The 22183-nt window shown below is 43.9% G+C and overlaps 1 protein-coding gene across 1 annotated transcript; it reads left to right on the forward strand.

The window, feature by feature from the left end:
• Positions 1 to 1017: 1017 nt before the first annotated feature.
• LOC100037774 (uncharacterized) lies at positions 1018 to 4860 on the forward strand. Its single transcript, NM_001112481.1, is given in 12 exon segments — positions 1018 to 1030; positions 1151 to 1174; positions 1263 to 1363; positions 2840 to 2955; positions 3046 to 3145; positions 3247 to 3393; positions 3477 to 3537; positions 3623 to 3720; positions 3944 to 4086; positions 4230 to 4313; positions 4423 to 4512; positions 4607 to 4860. Coding segments are annotated over 12 exon segments (1014 nt in total). The 5' UTR covers positions 1018 to 1026; the 3' UTR covers positions 4653 to 4860.
• Positions 4861 to 22183: the final 17323 nt, after the last annotated feature.

Here is a 22183-nt window from a genome sequence, read left to right on the forward strand (position 1 = left end):
AACGACAAGTGGTGACGAGTCCATAACCATATAGAAAATGTATTAAAGGAGTTATATAAGGCTAGCGAGATGACGACTCAAACTAAATTATTTAAGCAATTTAATAAATTATTGAATCACTACATGGATGAAGACACGAAAAGAGACCACAAATTGCCTTTACGAAATTGACAAAACAATTGAAGTTACATAAGGAAGAAGAGGTAGAAAAGTTGTAAGAGGAAGATGGCGAAGAGTAACATCGGGGTATTGGTTATTTTGAATTATAGTTTTTATTTTAAGAGTTTTATATTTTAATTATTTTATGGATTATTTAAATTTTAATTGCTACTTAGACATATTTATATTGTAATATTAACAAAAGCTTGTAAATAAAAAGATATAGATTGACGATAAAACTGTATACCACACGTTGCAGTAGAAAAAAAGCTAATAATAAATAATAGTAAAGTCAATAACATAATCGATTGTTGATGTGGTATATACAACAACCAGACTCAACCAGGCATGAAATCAGACACCCACCCACCCTCAATGTCCACAGAATTTTTTAACATCCAACGGCCGCCGAAAACCAGCTCGACCGATGGTATCTTCTTCTTGTGCAAGAAAGGAAAAGAGGGGCAGACCCGCCACCGCATAACAGGACTTCTCTCCCACTTCCGGTGGGCCCGAAACCAGCAACGGTCCAGGGTTTCCAAGGTCCAACGTTCCGACCAATGGGAAGCTTCTCGAAACCATCGACCGCCCCGGTCGCGTTTCTCCTCCGGGCCCCACTTGTCACCCGCACGTCCTCACGTTTCCGCCCCACCATTTTTGCCGAAACCAGGTTCCGCGACTTCGGGTGGGCCCAGCCAGCAGCAGCCGCAGCCGCAACCGCAGTCGCAGCCGCAGCCGCCAGTCCCCAGTCCCTTTTATATATGGCCCCTTCGATCCATTGGCCGCATCACACTCGCCAACCCCGTCATCGATCTCGTTTCAAATCCATCCATCCTCGTTTCCTCCGTCCCGCAGCATCTCAACCCCATGGGTAATGCCGTCATTCCTGCAATCTGGTTGTGTTTCTGGATTTTGATCGTTGGTGATTACTTTTTTACTGATTGTTTTTTTTTTGGCTTGGTTGCTTGTGTTTGTGCTCTGGTATATGCAGCCAAGATCAAGATCGGGATCAATGGTGAGTTCGCATCCTCCGATCTGAGTTGAGATGTATTTGAGTTACGCCGGTCGTGTGGGTTTTTATCGTTTTTTTTTTGTTGGTGCAGGGTTCGGCAGGATCGGAAGGCTGGTGGCCAGGGTGGCTCTGCAGAGTGACGATGTCGAGCTCGTCGCCGTGAACGACCCCTTCATCAGCACCGACTACATGGTATCGCCCCTGGTCTCGCTATCGTTTGATCTGGTTGTCTAGTTACATGGTATAGGCCCCTCGTATCGCTAATTCCTTGATCTGCTACTTAAGTGATTGGCTGAACGTGCTTATTCAATGGTAGTAGATCTTTTTTTTGTCCTTGTTTGATGTGGAACAGCTGCATTATATGAGAATGAAATTATTAGTAAGAGCTTATTCGGTTATTCCTAGGGGCGGATTCAGGATCAAGATCACGCCCCGGGCTGATCTATTTAATCTACTAGAGTTATAATGCATTTTGATCTAAATGTAATCAAGTTATACAGAGATTTATGGATCAGGCCCCGGGCCATGGACCAGGTGGCCCGCCCCTATATCTGCCCCTGGTTATTTCCATCTCAGATGGATTGAAGGGGATTAAAAAATGATTTTTTTGACCTGCTATAAACTCATCCAATCCCATCAAATTCACATGGATTGGCACTAAGACGAACAAGCCCAAAACGGGGATGCCTAGGTCTGATGTAGATGCCATGTCATACTCTCATGTAGTCATGGTGTAATGGGAACATATTTCGTGCACATAACACCTCCTATTAAACTGAGTAACTGACACACTGTTGTTTCGTATATTTTATAAAAAAAAAACAATCCTCTAGAGCTCTACCACTACACTGAGTATACTCCACTTCTACCATGCTCAGAGGGTGTTTTTGCAAAATATACTGAGCAGCAAGGGACGTCTGAAACATGGCACGATTTTATACGTGCACATGAGCAAGGGACGTTAGATCTGAAACCTGACACAATTTTATACGTGCACCATGTGCGCCAGATGTGTCCTCATTTGTAATTGCTGATTGACTGTAGAAACTCTGAAGTGTTATAATTAGGTTATTGATCTGTGGATGCACGTATCTCGGTATCTGTGCCTTGTTCTGACTGCCATGTGCTTTGGATTATATAGGCCATCTGTTTATTTCTTAGGGAATCCTATGTTAATGTTGTTAAGGTTCAGTCAAATCTCATGATGTGGATTAGATTCTATTTCATTGCTGTTGATGTTATAGTGTATGATGAAGTATCGAAATCTGTATTTTCAACAGATTTTTAATACTCTGAATTCTTATTCCTGTACTCCCTCCGTCCCAAAATATAGTTCTTTCTAGCCCGCTTTTTTGTCCACATTTATTCAAACGATAATGAATATAGACATACATGCAAACTATATTCATATGCTACTTAATGAATGTGTAATTACTAATTAGTCTTAAACGAATTATATTTTGGAAAGGAGGGAGTATTTGGCAAGTTTTTTTTCCACACCCATAAAACCGGATTTCATTACCAAACCAATGAAATTACAGAGTTTAACAGTTTGGCCACAACGATAAATCAAACATTGTATTTGGCAAGTTGATTAGTCAAATTACACCAATTTGGTCTTCTGTCTTCTATTGTACGATTAATATGGGTTTGACTTTGCTATTGCAGACCTACATGTTCAAGTACGACACTGTACACGGACAGTGGAAGCACCATGAAGTCAAGGTGAAGGACTCCAAAACCCTTCTCTTTGGTGAGAAGGAGGTTGCTGTGTTTGGCTGCAGGTTTGTTACCATGCCTTTCCTAATTTATTTCATACCCAATTAAACCACCATTTGGGGCTAATGACTAATGAGTAATGACCTTGTTTGCAGGAACCCTGAGGAGATCCCGTGGGGTTCGGTTGGTGCTGAATATGTTGTTGAGTCTACTGGTGTTTTCACTGACCAGGAGAAGGCTGCAGCTCACTTGAAGGTATAATCATCTACCTATTGTGTTATTCTATTTCCAGGGTATATACCTTACTAGTCCTAGTGTTATGGAAGAATCTAATGGTTTTCCTGTTGCTTTTACAGGGTGGTGCCAAGAAGGTTGTCATCTCTGCTCCTAGCAAGGATGCCCCCATGTTTGTCGTTGGTGTCAACGAGAAGGAGTACAAGTCTGACATTAACATTGTCTCCAATGCTAGCTGCACAACCAACTGCCTTGCTCCTCTTGCTAAGGTGCTTATGCTGATTTACTGCTGCCATAAATTGCTCTTAGGGATCCTATATCACCTAAAATTGGTTACTTATTTTTGCTGCAGGTCATCAATGACAAGTTCGGTATCGTTGAGGGTCTGATGACCACTGTCCATGCCATCACTGGTAAGCTTAGCGAAATTGGTTAAATGTAAAATTTGTTTAGTAATCTGTTTGTTGTCTTTAATGCGGAGAATGTGGATCCTTTCAGCTACCCAGAAGACTGTTGATGGGCCCTCATCTAAGGACTGGAGGGGTGGAAGGGCTGCTAGTTTCAACATCATTCCCAGCAGCACTGGAGCTGCTAAGGTTAGAAACTGGACCTTCCTTTTCCTTGTGCCCTTTTAACAACATGTAATTATGAATTGCCTTCGTGCTTTGCATGGAAAAAATGTGAAATAGTGTATAGTCACAACTCTTCTAAGAAGAGAAATAAGTCAATCTACATCTTTGTCCAAATCACTTACTATGTTTTTCTGTTATATTTTTGTGTGTGTCTTTTAGTTTGTAACAACTACTTGATGTCCTGCAGGCTGTTGGCAAAGTGCTTCCTGTCCTTAACGGAAAGTTGACTGGAATGTCTTTCCGTGTCCCAACCGTCGATGTTTCTGTTGTTGATTTGACTGTTAGGCTTGAAAAGTCAGCAACCTATGATGAGATCAAGGCTGCGGTCAAGTGAGTTAGCTCTGTGGCATTGTGGAGTTGTTGTTTTTTTATTAATTAATTAATGTGCAATAATGTTGTGCCCAGTGCAACTTTCAAATGAGTGTTGAATTGGTTTAGATGGTCATAGCTGATTCTTACAAACATCTTCACAGGGCCGAGGCAGAAGGTAGCCTCAAGGGCATCCTGGGTTACGTTGAGGAGGACCTTGTTTCCACCGATTTCCAGGGTGACAGCAGGTGTGCTATACATTCCCTACCACTAGCCATTTTCTGATCAGTAGTTAATCGCTAGGGGCCTCAGGTTACTGACACTTTTATTTTTTCTGATTGTCTCTCTCAATCACAGGTCTAGCATCTTTGATGCTAAGGCTGGCATTGCCTTGAACGGCAACTTCGTGAAGCTCGTGTCCTGGTACGACAACGAGTGGGGATACAGGTTAGTTGGCTAGTTGCCTTCACCGATTATCTGACTCTGACCAGGAGGAGGGCTTCTGCGCACTTCAAAATTTAATTTCTATGTCTCTTTTCAGCACCCGCGTGGTCGACCTGATCCGCCACATGAACAGCACCAACTAAGATGAAGAACTCAAGTCAAGGTCTGGTGATACGAGCGAGTTGTCTTCTTCCCCCCCGGGAGAAAAGTGCTTCCGAGAATAAATTTTTTCCATCGGAATGTCTGAAACTATGTTGGGTGTATCCTAGTGGTTGGTTGAGCATTAATGGCTCATATTTTGTCAGGTCTATGTGTCGCCGTGAAACTTTTAATCAAATCAGTTCACTCTTTTGCCTCTGTCATTGCCGTGCCATTTGACTTCAGAGTTCCACGTCGTTCACTGGCTATTCTGCTGCCGTCGTTCACAAGCGCCCTCCTGCACACGCGGGGGGCCTGGCGCAGGGTTTGCGCGGGCTGCTTCCGGCAGCAGCAACCACAGGCAGCTAATGGCTGAAGCTGCAGCCGCAGCCGGTGATGATCAGTGTTTTCAAGTCTGTTGTCCGAAGTCGGTTTCTGTAGCCCGATTAGGGTTTGTTTGGGTAATCTTGGATTGGAGTGGATTAAGGTAGTATAAGGTGTATTGAAGTGTAATATGAACTAATTTCCCTTTCAATCCCTAAAATACATTTTAATCTACTTCAATCCCTTTTTATCCAAACAAGGCCTTAGGTGTTCTGGTCCCTCGTCATATTTTTTATGGACAGTTTTGTATTATTTTTTTAAATAAGTTTGACTCTAAATAAATTATGTCTTCACCACTGACTATTTAATGTACTTAAAAATCAGCATCTACACATGCCCTAAGTGTAGCAGGACATATTAAGTTCCATGAAAAAAAACAAAGAGATAGAGGAACCGAATGAATTTTTCGTTCAAGAAGCTTCAAACAGCCCAGTCCATGGAAACACAGTCCTCTCTTAATCTCATGTCCAGGCCACATGGAAAGCCTGCGTCTAGTATGGAGCCAACGCCACCACATAAGACAAGGATGCCACGTTGTGTGCCTCGGCTATCCCACAGTCGTCATGCTCTCACGCTGCTCCACCCACGCACACATCGAGCACGTCCACGAGCACGTCGGTGGCCAACGCACTGCTCCGCAGCTCACCACCTTCCATCTCCAGCGTGCCCTCGTGCTCGGGGCTTGCAGGGAGGACCAAAGCCCGGGCACGTGCCTAGGCATGTCGGGCTGTCACTCCGCCACTATAGTCGGGCGACCAGGGCCTGTGGGCGACCAGCAGGAGGGGCATTTGCTGGGCTGCTAACGGGTTGCGACCACTGGCCCATTAGGGCTTCTACTGTAACTGCTGTCGACCAGACCTCGACGTCGGCTACCCCTCCCCTGCTCCGAGCTGTCCCTCTACTACTTTTCCTCTGCCACCGGTTGCCCCTCCTCTACCTGCTCTTGTTCCACAGCTCCAGTCCATAACTCTAGATCACCGGCGGGCGGTGGCTGCTCCAGATCACCAGCGTCTCCAACAGCAATGACGAGATGAGCTCGTCATCTCAAGTTTCCCTCTACCCCCCCTTCTATGTAGTTCTGTTCCATGACTCTATCTGTGTATTTGTGACTTACCTCTGTCGGTGCCAGTGTCTAACTAATGGTTGTTGTTGCTCTAATCGTGACTAGTCGGCTGGTCGGTCTCAGGGTTCGACCAAGCGACTTGAAATCATTGGTAGCCTGTAGTTATCCCATCATAGGCATATACGCATTCAAAGCTTGTTCGTCGTTGAGCGTCGTGCTTGGTCGCTGCTCATCATGTTGAGACTCCACATAAGCTCTTGTAGGTTGTAGCTCTGTGGCCGGCCGAGGCAGCAACATGCCCTCTCGGAACTCGATGCAAGTGTTCAAGAAGCAGACATGCATACCCTTGTTGGCGACATATGGGTTTATTGTGAGTCGTCAAAAGATTGAAGTGAAATAGTAGAAGATATGCATAGGCACATGGCTGAAGGCTAGGCAGAATAAAGAGAACAATTGTCTCTCCTGGTGCACAATCAAAGATAAGACTTGTAATTAGTAATAAGGGTTGGACTACAAGACAACATATCTAGTATAACAAAGATTACAATACTAATATGCTAACATTAAACAGTCTAAAAGGAGGTGTGATTGCATTTAGCTGTAGATGGTGGATCTGATAAACATAATTTGATGTTTGTATGTTATCATGGTAACATCTTAACTTTCTCTATTGATCTTTTGTGAAATCATATTGCAATAATGCTTTCTCTACTTGTAGAATGATGACATGAAATCTTATAAGTGTTATTGGTAGGACCATTCCCCGACCCTCCATCGCCTCTAGGCTAGGTAGTACGCTTCTATCTTGTTGTAGTGTGCAAGTGTTGTGCCTAGGTGGTAATGTGTTCTAAATTTTATAGATCGTATTATGATTGAGCTCTATTTCTATTCATTTTTAAATTAAAATTAATTAATGGACAAACAAATGGTGAGAAACGTTCGGTCCGTGAACCATTATCGCCCCTAGTTGCACCCTTGTGTTCGAGATAGGTGAGCCTACACAGCCTGCACATGTAGCCACATCCCCTTGGATAGAGACAGTCAAGCTTATTCTCACTTAGATTGTTTTCAATAAGAAACATTAAAAAGGTCCACAATATAGAGGAAATTTCTTCCTCTATATGTTCGAACAATATTTTTTGGGAGCATCTCTAACGAGAAGCCCTATATTTGAGTCATAAAACTTAAAATATGATCTGATTTGAAGTGTTTGGAGTCGCAAAGACATTCGCAAATCCAAGAGTTGAGTCATATCATGTTATTAGAAAATAGATCATGTTATTTAGTAAAGAAAATGTTAGAAATAGTGTACAAAATGAGGATAAGGCTCCAACATATGAGATACTATATTTAGGACCTGAGAGGTGGAGTTCTATAACTATTTGATGATTTTTTGTGAAATAGGTCCTCTGTTACTGTAGGTTTTGGTGTTAGAGTCTTATATTTCAAAACACAACTCTATTTAGGACCCATGTTAAAAATGCTTTAAAGTTTTCTCAAAACATAGAGTTTGTTTCTCCATTATATATATATATATATTCTAAATTCTGTTTTTTTACTTTAGACTATAGATTAAGCAAATTAAAATATGTATAAAATATTTGAGGATATGATAAATATGTTATTATGTATGTATAGAAATGTAGAGCAAAATATGTTTTAATATGAATGTTTGATGTATAGAAGACAATATATATATGACATCGTTGGAGAGAAACGAGATATAGATAACAATTTTTTAAAGAAGATATAGAAAAGAGATATAAACGATGCCGCTACAAACAATCTTACATAGAAGACTGAGACCCGCATTATCAACCCCTTCCTGCTAATGCCCTTGGTAGTATTGGACCTGTTTAGGACAACTTTTTTCTTGATAGCATTTCTAGAAATATGGATTCTTGGATAAGTTGGCCGTCATGAGAATCTGGATACCACGAGGCTTACATGCAGAAGAAGATGACAAAGTCTTTTTGGTTTAGAGTTTAAGAAGTGGTAGATTTCTCCTGTTGTGACGACTCGGTGGATTCTCCGTTCACGTTAATTTAGACGATTTTCAAACATGCTAAAAAGCAAAATATATTGACTGACAGAAGTCAATTCTTAGGCTATCTCCAACAACTTGTCCAACCTCACACCCATATTCAAACTTCACTATGCGAACATTATAGTCTACAGTGTAAAACAATGTTTTAAGTGACAATATTATAGATGGCCAAACGGACGGTACGACTCGACTCGGCACAAGCCCCATGTAGGCACGACATGACAGGTGAAAGGGAATTAGGCTTACACCTAGTTCCTAAATAATTTTGGTGGTTGAATTGCCCAACACAAATAATTGGACTAACTAGTTTGCTCTAGTGTATAAGTTATACATGTGCCAAAGGTTCACACTTAGCCAATAAAAAAAAAGACCAAGTATTGGATTCAACAAAAGAGCAAAGGGACAACCGAAGGCACCTCTGGTCTGGCGCACCGGACTGTCCGGTGTGCCACCGGACAGTGTCCGGTGCACCAGAGGACTCCAACTCAAACTCGTCGCCTTCGGGAAAATCGAGAGGCGCTCCGCTATAATTCACCGGACTGTCCGGTGTACACCGGACAGTGTCCGGTGCTCCAAGGAACGGCGCCTCAAGAACTCGCCAGCTTCGGGAATTCATAACGGCTAGTCCGCTATAATTCACCGGACATGTCTGGTGTACACCGGACTGTCCGGTGTGACAATGAAGCAACGGCTAATTCGACGCCAACGGCTACCTGCAGCACATTAAATGCGCGCCAGCGCGCGCAGAAGTCAGGCGCGCCCATACTGGCGCACCGGACACTCTACAGTACATGTCCGGTGCGCCACCGGACATCCAGGCGGGCCCAGAAGACAGTGCTCCAACGGTCGAATCCCAACGGCTTTGGTGACTTGGCTGGCGCACCGGACATGTCCGGTGCACCATACGACAGACAACCCCACCAAACGGCTAGTTTGGTGGTTGGGGCTATAAATACCCCCAATCACCCACCATTCATTGCATCCAAGTTTTCACACTTCCAACCACTTACAAGAGCTAGGCATTCAATTCTAGACACACTCAAGAGATCAAATCCTCTCCCAAATTCCACACAACGCCCTAGTGCTTAGAGAGAGAGATTTGCTTGTGTTCTTTTGAGCTCTTGCGCTTGGATTGCTTTTTCTTTCTTGATTCTTTATTGCGATCAAACTCACTTGTAATTGAGGCAAGAGACACCAATCTTGTGGTGGTCCTTGTGGGAACTTTGTGTTCCAAGTGATTGAGAAGAAAAGCTCACTCGGTCCGAGGGACTGTTTGAGAGAGGGAAAGGGTTGAAAGAGACCCGGTCTTTGTGACCACCTCAACGGGGAGTAGGTTTGCGAGAACCGAACCTCGGTAAAACAAATCCGCGTGTCTCACCTCTTATTTGATTGTGATTTGTTTTGCACCCTCTCTCACGGGACTCGATTATATTTCTAATGCTAACCCGGCTTGTAGTTGTGATTAATTTTGAGAATTTCAGTTTCACCCTATTCACCCCCCCTCTAGGCGACTTTCAATTGGTATCAGAGCCCGGTGCTTCATTATAGCCTAACCGCTCGAAGTGATGTCGGGAGATCACGCCAAGAAGGAGATGGAGACCGGCGAAAAGCCCACTACAAGCAACGAGAAAGCTCTATCGGGAGAGTCCCGCAAGAAGGAGAAGAGGAAGGAGAAGAAGAAGGAAAATAAGACTTCTTCCCACAAGTCGCATCGGAGTGGCGACAAAATTAAAAAGATGAGGAAGGTGGTCTACTACGAGACCGACACCTCATCACCTTCTACCTCCGGCTCCGACGCTCCCTCCATAACTTCTAAGCGCCATGAGCGCAAGAAGTTTAGTAAGATTCCCTTACATTATCCTCGTACTTCTAGACATACTCCATTACTTTCCGTTCCATTAGGCAAACCGCCAACCTTTGACAGTGAAGATTATGCTAGGTGGAGTGATTTAATGAAATTTCATCTAACCTCACTCCACAAAAGTATATGGAATGTTGTTGAGTTTGGTGTACAGGTACCATCCGTAGGGGATGAAGACTACGACTCGGACGAGGTGGCCCAAATTCACCACTTTAACTCCCAAGCCACTACTATACTCCTCGCCTCTTTAAGTCGAGAGGAGTATAATAAGGTGCAAGGGTTAAAAAGTGCGAAGGAAATTTGGGACGTACTCAAGACCGCGCACGAGGGAGACGAGGTGACAAAGATCACCAAGCGGGAAACGATCGAGGGGGAGCTCGGTCGCTTCATGCTTCACCAAGGGGAGGATCCACAAGCTATGTACAACCGCTTGAAGACCTTGGTGAACCAAGTGCGCAACCTTGGGAGCGAAAAATGGGATGACCATGAGATGGTCAAGGTTATTCTTAGATCCCTCGTATTCCTTAACCCTACACAAGTTCAATTAATTCGAGGTGATCCTAGATATAAGCTAATGTCTCCCGAGGAAGTCATAGGAAAATTTGTGAGCTTTGAGCTAATGATTAAAGGCTCAAAGAAAAATCATCGAGCAAGGCACCTCCTCCACACCCGAAGCACAACCGGTCGCATTCAAGGCGACGGAGGAGAAGAAGGAGGAGTCTACATCAAGTAGACAACCAATTGACGCCTCCAAGCTCGACAATGAGGAAATGGCGCTCGTCATCAAGAGCTTCCGCCAAATCCTCAAACAAAGGAGGGGGAAGGACTACAAACCTCGCTCCAAGAAAGTGTGTTACAAATGTGGTAAGCCCGGTCATTTTATTGCAAAATATCCTATATCTAGTGACAGTGACAGGGGCGACGACAAGAAGGGGAGAAGAAAGGAGAAGAAGAAATACTACAAGAAGAGGGGCGGCGATGTCCATGTTTGTCGGGAGTGGGACTCCGACGAAAGCTCTAGCGACTCCTCCAACGACGAGGACGCCGCCAACATCGCCATCACCAAGGGACTTCTCTTCCCCAACGTCGGCCACAAGTGTCTCATGGCAAAGGACGGCAAAAGGAAGAAGGTTAAATCAAAATCCTCCACTAAATATGAATCCTCTAGTGATGATAATGCTAGTGATGAGAAAGATAATTTACGTACCCTTTTTGCCAACCTTAACATGGAACAAAAGGAAAAACTAAATGAGCTAATTAGTGTCATCCATGAAAAGGATGATCTCTTGGACTCCCAAGAGGACTTCCTAATTAAGGAAAATAAAAAGCATGTTAAGGTTAAGAATGCTTATGCTCTAGAGGTAGAAAAATGTGAAAAATTATCTATTGAGCTAAGCACATGCCATGACACTATCACCAACCTTAGAAATGAAAATGCCAAATTAATTGTTAAGGTTGATTCTCATGTTTGTAATGTTTCAACTTCCAATCCTAGAGATGATAATGTTGATTTACTTGCTAGGATTGATGAGTTGAATATTTCTCTTGCTAGCCTTAGGATTGAAAATGAGAAATTGGTTGCTAAGGCTAAAGATTTTGATGTATGCAATGTTACTATTTCTAACCTTAGAAGTGAAAACGATATATTACATGCTAAGGTTATAGAATTAAAATCTTGCAAACCCTCTACATCTATCGTTGAGCATGTATCTATTTGTACTAGATGTAGAGATGTTGATGTTAATGCTATTCATGATCACATGGCTTTAATTAAACAACAAAATGATCATATAGCAAAATTAGATGCTCAAATTGCCGAGCATAACTTAGAAAATGAAAAATTTAAATTTGCTCGTAGTATGCTTTATAATGGGAGACGCCCTGGCATCAAGGATGACATTGGCTTCCAAAGGGGAGACAATGTCAAACTTAATGCCCCTCCTAAAAGATTGTCTAATTTTGTAAAGGGCAAGGCTCCCATGCCTCAGGATAACGAGGGTTACATTTTGTACTCTGCCGGTTATCCCGAGAGCAAAATTAGGAGAATTCACTCTAGGAAGTCTCACTCTGGCCCTAACCATGCTTTCATGTATAAGGGTGAGACATCTAGCTCTAAGCAACCAACCCGTGCTAAGTTGCCTAAGAAGAAAACTCCTAGTGCATCAAATAAACCTAGTTTTTCATTTAAAACCTTTGATGCATCATATGTTTTGACTAACAAATCCGGCAAGGTAGTTGCCAAATATGTTGGGGGCAAGCACAAGGGGTCAAAGACTTGTGTTTGGGTACCCAAAGTTCTTGTATCTAATGCCAAAGGACTCAAAACCATTTGGGTACCTAAAGTCAAGAACTAAACATGTTTTGTAGGTTTATGCATCCGGGGGCTCAAGTTGGATCATCGACAGCGGGTGCACAAACCACATGACATGGGAGAAGAAGATGTTCTCCTCCTATGAGAAAAACCAGGATCCCCAACGAGCTATCACATTCGGGGATGGAAATCAAGGTTTGGTCAAAGGTCTTGGTAAAATAGCTATATCTCCTGACCATTCCATTTCAAATGTTTTTCTTGTAGATTCATTAGATTACAATTTGCTTTCTGTATCTCAATTGTGCAAAATGGGTTACAACTGTCTTTTTACTGATATAGGTGTCACTGTCTTTAGAAGAAGTGATGATTCAATAGCATTTAAGGGAGTGTTGGAGGGTCAGCTATACTTGGTAGATTTTGATAGAGCTGAACTCGACACCTGCTTAATTGCTAAGACTAACATGGGTTGGCTCTGGCACCGCCGACTAGCCCATGTTGGGATGAAGAATCTTCATAAGCTTCTAAAGGGAGAGCACATTTTAGGACTAACCAATGTTCATTTTGAGAAAGACGGGGTTTGTAGCGCATGTCAAGCAGGAAAGCAAGTTGGTGCCCACCATCCACACAAGAACATCATGACGACCGACAGGCCGCTTGAGCTACTCCACATGGATCTATTCGGCCCGATTGCTTACATAAGCATCGGCGGGAGTAAGTATTGTCTTGTAATAGTGGATGACTATTCTCTCTTCACTTGGGTATTCTTTTTGCAGGAAAAATCTCAAACCCAAGAGACCTTAAAGGGATTCTTGAGACGGGCTCAAAATGAGTTCGGCTTAAGGATCAAGAAAATTAGAAGCGACAACGGAACGGAGTTCAAGAACTCACAAATTGAAGGCTTCCTTGAGGAGGAGGGCATCAAGCATGAGTTCTCTTCTCCCTACACGCCACAACAAAATGGTGTAGTGGAGAGGAAGAATCGAACTCTATTGGACATGGCAAGGACCATGCTTGATGAGTACAAGACTTCCGATCGGTTTTGGGCCGAGGCGGTCAACACCGCTTGCTACGCCATCAACCGGTTATATCTTCACCGAATCCTCAAGAAAACATCGTATGAACTCCTAACCGGTAAAAAGCCCAATATTTCATATTTTAGAGTCTTTGGTAGCAAATGCTTTATACTTGTTAAAAGAGGTAGAAAATCTAAATTTGCTCCTAAGACTGTAGAAGGCTTTTTACTAGGATATGATTCAAACACAAGGGCATATAGAGTCTTTAACAAGTCCTCGGGACTAGTTGAAGTTTCTTGTGACGTTGTGTTTGATGAAACTAACGGCTCTCAAGTAGAGCAAGTTGATCTTGATGAGATAGGTGAAGAAGAGGCTCCGTGCATCGCGCTAAGGAACATGTCTATTGGGGATGTGTGTCCTAAGGAATCCGAAGAGCCTCCCAATGCACAAGATCAACAATCCTCCTCCACGCAAGCATCTCCACCAACCCAAAATGAGGACGAGGCTCAAGTTGATGAAGGAAAAGATCAAGCAAATGAGCCACCTCAAGATGACGACAATGATCAAGGGGGAGATGCAAATGATCAAGACAGGGAGGATGAAGAACAAAGACCGCCACACCCAAGAGTCCACCAAGCAATCCAACGAGATCACCCCGTCGACACCATCCTCGGCGACATTCATAAGGGGGTAACTACTAGATCTCGTGTTGCACATTTTTGTGAGCATTACTCTTTTGTTTCCTCTATTGAGCCACACAGGATAGAGGAAGCACTTCAAGATTCGGATTGGGTGGTGGCGATGCAAGAAGAACTCAACAACTTCACGAGGAATGAGGTATGGCATTTAGTTCCACGTCCTAACCAAAATGTTGTAGGAACCAAATGGGTTTTTCGCAACAAGCAAGATGAGCATGGTGTGGTGACAAGGAACAAAGCTCGACTTGTGGCCAAAGGATACTCCCAAGTCGAAGGTTTGGATTTTGGTGAAACCTATGCACCCGTAGCTAGGCTTGAGTCAATTCGCATATTATTAGCCTATGCTACTTACCATGGCTTTAAGTTTTACCAAATGGACGTGAAAAGTGCCTTCCTCAATGGACCAATCAAGGAAGAGGTCTATGTTGAGCAACCTCCCGGCTTTGAAGATAGTGAGTACCCTAACCATGTCTATAAACTCTCTAAGGCGCTTTATGGGCTCAAGCAAGCCCCAAGAGCATGGTATGAATGCCCTAGGGATTTCCTCATCACTAATGGATGCAAAGTCGGAAAGGCCGATCCTACACTCTTCACTAAAACTCTTGAAAATGACTTGTTTGTATGCCAAATTTATGTTGATGATATTATATTTGGGTCTACTAATGAGTCTACATGTGAAGAATTTAGTAGGATCATGACACAAAAGTTCGAGATGTCTATGATGGGGGAGTTGAAGTATTTCTTAGGATTTCAAGTAAAGCAACTCCAAGAGGGCACCTTCCTAAGCCAAACGAAGTATACTCAAGATATTCTAAGCAAGTTTGGAATGAAGGATGCCAAACCCATCAAGACACCCATGGGAACCAATGGGCATCTCGACCTCGACGAGGGAGGTAAATCCGTCGATCAAAAGGTATACCGGTCGATGATAGGTTCTTTACTTTATTTATGTGCATCACGACCGGATATTATGCTTTCCGTATGCATGTGTGCAAGATTCCAAGCCGACCCTAAGAAAGCTCACCTTACGGCCGTAAAACAAATCTTGAGATATTTGGTTTATACTCCTAAGTTTGAGCTTTGGTATCCTAGGGGATCCACTTTTGATTTGATTGGTTATTCGGATGCCGATTGGGCGGGGTGTAAAATCAATAGAAAGAGCACATCGGGGACTTGCCAGTTCTTGGGAAGATCCTTGGTGTCTTGGGCTTCAAAGAAGCAAAATTCGGTTGCTCTTTCTACCGCCGAAGCCGAGTACATTGCCGCAGGACATTGTTGCGCGCAACTACTTTGGATGAGGCAAACCCTTAGGGACTACGGTTACAAATTAACCAAAGTCCCTCTTCTATGTGATAATGAGAGTGCAATCCGCATGGCGGATAATCCCCTTGAGCATAGCCGCACTAAACACATAGCCATTCGGTATCACTTTTTAAGGGATCACCAACAAAAGGGAGATATCGAGATTTCTTATATTAACACTAAAGATCAATTAGCCGATATCTTTACCAAGCCACTTGATGAACAAACTTTTAACAAACTTAGGCATGAGCTAAATATTCTTGATTCTAGGAACTTCTTTTGTTAATTTGCACACATAGCTCTTTTATATATACCTTTGATCATGTCTCTTTCATATGCTATGACTAATGTGTTTTCAAGTAAATTTCAAACCCAAGTCATAGGTATATTGAAAGGGAATTGGAGTCTTCGGAGAAGACAAAGGCTTCCACTCCGTCACTCATGTTTCGCCGTCGCTCCGCGCATCTCTCCATCTTTGGCGGAGAAAACATGAGTCCAAAGCAAAAGGACTTCGTCTTTGGTATAATCTTCACTCATTTATTTATGTCCAAAGGGGGAGAAAGTTCTAATAAGGGCTCTAATGATTCCGTTTTTGGCGATTCATGCCAAAGGGGGAGAGTGTAAGAGCCCAAAGCAAAAGGACCGCACCACCACCAATTTCAAACATCTTAGTTTTTCAAAGAGTATTTTCGAATTGATATCTTACTTGTGATATAATTTCAAATTGGTATACCCTCTTCAAATTAATATCAAAACCCTCTTGAACACTAAGAGAAAGATTTCATTAAGGGGGAGTTTTGTTTAGTCAAAGGAAAAGCATTTGAAACAGGGGGAGAAAATTTCAAATCTTGAAAATGCTTTGCAAAATCTTATTCATTTACCTTTGACTATTTGCAAAAGAACTTTGAAAAGGATTTACAAAAGAATTTGCAAAAACAAAACATGTGGTGCAAGCGTGGTCCAAAATGTTAAAAATGAAGAAACAATCCATGCATATCTTATAAGTATTTATATTGGCTCAATTCCATGCAATCTTTGCACTTACATTATGCAAGCTAGTTCAATTATGTACTTCCATATTTGCTTTGGTTTGTGTTGGCATCAATCACCAAAAAGGGGGAGATTGAAAGGGAATTAGGCTTACACCTAGTTCCTAAATAATTTTGGTGGTTGAATTGCCCAACACAAATAATTGGACTAACTAGTTTGCTCTAGTGTATAAGTTATACAGGTGCCAAAGGTTCACACTTAGCCAATAAAAAAAGACCAAGTATTGGATTCAACAAAAGAGCAAAGGGACAACCGAAGGCACCTCTGGTCTGGCGCACCGGACTGTCCGGTGCACCACCGGACAGTGTCCGGTGCACCAGAGGACTCCAACTCAAACTCGTTGCCTTCGGGAAAATCGAGAGGCGCTCCGCTATAATTCACCGGACTGTCCGGTGTACACCGGACAGTGTCCGGTGCTCCAAGGAACGGCGCCTCAGGAACTCGCCAGCTTCGGGAATTCATAACGGCTAGTCCGCTATAATTCACCGGACATGTCCGGTGTACACCGGACTGTCCGGTGTGACAATGAAGCAACGGCTAATTCGGCGCCAACGGCTACCTACAGCACATTAAATGCGCGCCAGCGCACGCAGAAGTCAGGCGCGCCCATACTGGCGCACCGGACACTCTACAGTACATGTCCAGTGCGCCACCGGACATCCAGGCGGGCCCAGAAGATAGTGCTCCAACGATCGAATCCCAACGGCTTTGGTGACGTGACTGGCGCACCGGACATGTCCGGTGTGCACCGGACTGTCCGGTGCACCATACGACAGACAGCCCCACCAAACGGCTAGTTTGGTGGTTGGGGCTATAAATACCCCCAACCACCCACCATTCATTGCATCCAAGTTTTCACACTTCCAACCACTTACAAGAGCTAGGCATTCAATTCTAGACACACTCAAGAGATCAAATCCTCTCCCAAATTCCACACAACGCCCTAGTGCTTAGAGAGAGAGATTTGCTTGTGTTCTTTTGAGCTCTTGCGCTTGGATTGCTTTTTCTTTCTTGATTCTTTATTGCGATCAAACTCACTTGTAATTGAGGCAAGAGACACCAATCTTGTGGTGGTCCTTGTGGGAACTTTGTGTTCCAAGTGATTGAGAAGAAAAGCTCACTCGGTCCGAGGGACCGTTTGAGAGAGGGAAAGGGTTGAAAGAGACCCGGTCTTTGTGACCACCTCAACGGGGAGTAGGTTTGCGAGAACCGAACCTCGGTAAAACAAATCCACGTGTCTCACCTCTTATTTGATTGCGATTTGTTTTGCACCCTCTCTCGCGGGACTCGATTATATTTCTAACGCTAACCCGACTTGTAGTTGTGATTAATTTGGAGAATTTCAGTTTCGCCCTATTCACCCCCCCCCTCTAGGCGACTTTCAACAGGTCCGAGCACTATAGGTCTGTTTACATGATTGGATCGGGCTGGGTCGCCCGACGTGCTTGCCTTCAGGCCCAAGCATGGCACGACTGGTTCGTAACCGTGTCGTGCCGGCCCGAGAGCCCGCATGCACGCCAGTGCCGTGTGAGCCCAAAAGCCCGCCCAGTCAGCATCTGCCTGGCAGGTATCTATACACAGTCCAATTCACAATATACACAGATTACAATCATATTGTAATCTCGCTCAGTCAACATCAATATACACAAATTACAATCACAGTTCACGGTATCTATGCACATATTACAAGCATAGTTCACAGACCAATATGCACAGATATAAACAGAGAGACTAAATGAACACAAACACACGATATAGATGGCCAAACGACCAGCCGGTTGTGACCCAGTCCACCAGAGAACGGAGAGGTGCAGAGATTTACCTTACCAGATCAGATCAAGAGACGGAGGAGAGGAGAACCAGTCCACTGGAGATGGAGAGGACAGAGGAGAGGCGCCACATATTGATAGTCGCCTAGAGGGGGGGTGAATAGGGCGAAACTGAAATTTACAAATATAAACACAACTACAAGCCGGGTTAGCGTTAGAAATAAGATCGAGTCCGCGAGAGAGGGCGCAAAACAAATCGCAAGCAAATGAAGAGTGTGACACGTGGATTTGTTTTACCGAGGTTCAGTTCTCGCAAACCTACTCCCCGTTGAGGAGGCCACAAAGGCCGGGTCTCTTTCAACCCTTCCCTCTCTCAAACGGTCCCTCGGACCGAGTGAGCTTCTCTTCTCAAATCAAATCCGGGAACAAAACTTCCCCGCAAGGGCCACCACACAATTGGTGCCTCTTGCCTTGATTACAATGGAGTTTTGATCACAAGAACAAGTGAGAAAGAAAAGAAGCAATCCAAGCGCAAGAGCTCAAAAGAACACGGCAAATCTCTCTCGCTAGTTACTAAAGCTTTGGGTGGAATTGGAGAGGATTTGATCTCTTTGGTGTGTCTAGAATTGAATGCCTAGCTCTTGTAAGTGGTTGAGAAGTGGAAAACTTGGATGCAATGAATGGTGGGGTGGTTGGGGTATTTATAGCCCCAACCACCAAACTTGACCGTTGGTGGAGGTTGTCTGTTCGATGGCGCATCGGACAGTCCGGTGCACACCGGACATGTCCGGTGCCCCAGCCACGTCACCAATGCCGTTGGATTCCGACCATTGGAGTTCTGACTTCTGGGCCCGCCTTGATGTCCGGTGGCGCACCGGACATGCACTGTAGAGTGTCCGGTGCGCCAGTATGGGCACGCCTGACTTCTGTGCGCGCAGCGCGCGCATTAAATGCTCTGCAGGTAGCCGTTGGCGCGAGTTAGCCGTTGCTCCGGAGTTGCACCGGACAGTCCGGTGCACACCGGACATGTCTGGTGAATTATAGTGGACTAGCCGTTGGAGATTCCCGAAGCTGGCGAGTTCCTGAGGCCGCTCTTCCTTGGCGCACCGGACACTGTCCGGTGTACACCGGACAGTCCAGTGAATTATAGCGGAGTTGCCTCTGGAAATTCCCGAAGGTGGCGAGTTCGAGTTGAAGTCCTCTGGTGCACCGGACATGTCCGGTGGTGCACCGGACACTGTCCGGTGGCACACCGGACAGTCCGGTGCGCCAGACCAGAGGTGCCTTCGGTTGACCCTTTGCTCTTTTGTTGAACCCAACTCTTGGTCTTTTATTGGCTAAGTGTGAACCTTTAGCACCTGTATAACTTATACACTAGAGCAAACTAGTTAGTCCAATTATTTGTGTTGGACAATTCAACCACCAAAATTATTTAGGAACTAGGTGGAAGCTTAATTCCCTTTCAATCTCCCCCTTTTTGGTGATTGATGCCAATACAAACCAAAGCAAGTAGAGAAATGCATAATTGAACTAGTTTGCATAATGTAAGTGCAAAGGTTGCTTGGAATTGAGCCAATATAAATACTTACAAGATATGCATGGATTGTTTCTTTCTTATGTAACATTTTGGACCACGCTTGCACCACATGTTTTGTTTTTGCAAATTCTTTTTGTAAATCCTTTTCAAAGTTCTATTGCAAATAGTCAAAGGTGAATGAATAGGATTTTGCAAAGCATTTTCAAGATTTGAAATTTTCTCCCCCTGTTTCAAATGCTTTTCCTTTGACTAAACAAAACTCCCCCTAAAAGAGATCCTCCTCTTAGTGTTCAAGAGGGTTTTGATATATCATTTTTTGAAATACTACTTTCTCCCCCTTTTGAACACAATAGGATACCAATTGTTAATATTCTTTGGAAACACGAAGTTTTTGAAATTGGTGGTGGTGCGGTCCTTTTGCTTTGGGATCTTACTTTCTCCCCCTTTGGCATGAATCGCCAAAAACGGAATCACTAGAGCCCTTGAAGTAATTTCTTCCCCTTTGGTCATAAACAAATGAGTTAAGATTATACCAAAGACGAAGTCCTTTTGCTTTTAACTCTCCCCCAAATGGTGGAGAGAAGCGCGGAGTGGCGGCGAAGGATGAGTTACGGAGTGGAAGCCTTTGTTTTCGCCGAAGACTCCAATTCCCTTTCAATATACCTATGACTTGGTTTGAGATAGACTTGAAAACACATTAGTCATAGCATATAAAAGAGATATGATCAAAGGTATATAAATGAGCTATGTGTGCAATCTAGCAAAAGAAATTGCGTGAATCAAGAATATTGAGCTCATGCCTAAGTTTGGTAAAAGTTTGTTCATCAAGAGGCTTGGTAAAGATATCGGCTAATTGATCTTTAGTGTTAATGTAAGAAATCTCGATATCCCCCTTTTGTTGGTGATCCCTAAGAAAATGATACCAGATGGCTATGTGTTTAGTGCGGCTATGCTCGACAGGATTGTCGGCCATTTTGATTGCACTCTCATTATCACATAGCAAAGGGACTTTGGTTAATTTGTAACCGTAGTCCCGCAGGGTTTGCCTCATCCAAAGTAGTTGCGCGCAACAATGGCCTGCGGCAATGTACTCGGCTTCGGCGGTGGAAAGAGCACCCGAATTTTGCTTCTTTGAAGCCCAAGACACCAAGGATCTTCCCAAGAACTGGCAAGTCCCCGATGTGCTCTTCCTATTGATTTTGCACCCCGCCCAATCGGCATCCGAATAACCAATCAAATCAAATGTGGATCCCCGAGGGTACCAAAGGCCAAACTTAGGAGTATAAGCCAAATATCTCAAGATTCGTTTTACGGCCGTAAGGTGTGATTCCTTAGGGTCGGATTGGAATCTTGCACACATGCAAACGGAAAGCATAATGTCCGGTCGAGATGCACATAAATAGAGTAATGAACCTATCATCGACCGGTATACCTTTTGATCCACGGACTTACCTCCCGTGTCGAGGTCGAGATGCCCGTTGGTTCCCATGGGTGTCTTGATGGGCTTGGCATCCTTCATTCCAAACTTGGTTAGAATGTCTTGAGTATACTTTGTTTGGCTAATGAAGGTGCCCTCTTGGAGTTGCTTGACTTGGAATCCTAGAAAATACTTCAACTCCCCCATCATAGACATCTCGAACTTTTGTGTCATGATCCTACTAAATTCTTCACATGTAGACTCGTTAGTAGACCCAAATATAATATCATCAACATAAATTTGGCATACGAACAAGTCATTTTCAAGAGTTTTAGTGAATAAAGTAGGATCGGCTTTTCTGACTTTGAAGCCATTAGCAATAAGAAAATCTCTAAGGCATTCATACCATGCTCTTGGGGCTTGCTTAAGCCCATAAAGCGCCTTAGAGAGCTTATAGACATGGTTAGGGTACTCACTGTCTTCAAAGCCGGGAGGTTGCTCAACATAGACCTCTTCCTTGATTGGTCCATTGAGGAAGGCACTTTTCACGTCCATTTGATAAAGCTTAAAGCCATGGTAAGTAGCATAGGCTAATAATATACGAATTGATTCAAGCCTAGCTACGGGTGCATAGGTTTCACCGAAATCCAAACCTTCGACTTGTGAGTATCCCTTGGCCACTAGTCGAGCTTTGTTCCTTGTCACCACACCATGCTCGTCTTGCTTGTTGCGGAAGACCCATTTGGTTCCTACAACATTTTGATTAGGACGTGGAACTAAATGCCATACCTCATTCCTAGTGAAGTTGTTGAGCTCCTCTTGCATTGCCACCACCCAATCCGAATCTTGGAGTGCTTCCTCTACCCTGTGTGGCTCAATAGAGGAAACAAAAGAGTAATGTTCACAAAAATGTGCAACACGAGATCTAGTGGTTACCCCCTTATGAATGTCGCCGAGGATGGTGTCGATGGGGTGATCTCGTTGGATTGCTTGGTGGACTCTTGGGTGTGGCGGCCTTTGCTCTTCATCCTCCTTGTCTTCCTCATTTGCATCTCCCCCTTGATCATTGCCATCATCTTGAGGT

This window comes from Zea mays, chromosome 5, assembly GCF_902167145.1.
Source record: "Zea mays cultivar B73 chromosome 5, Zm-B73-REFERENCE-NAM-5.0, whole genome shotgun sequence".
NCBI classification, from domain to species: domain Eukaryota; kingdom Viridiplantae; phylum Streptophyta; class Magnoliopsida; order Poales; family Poaceae; genus Zea; species Zea mays.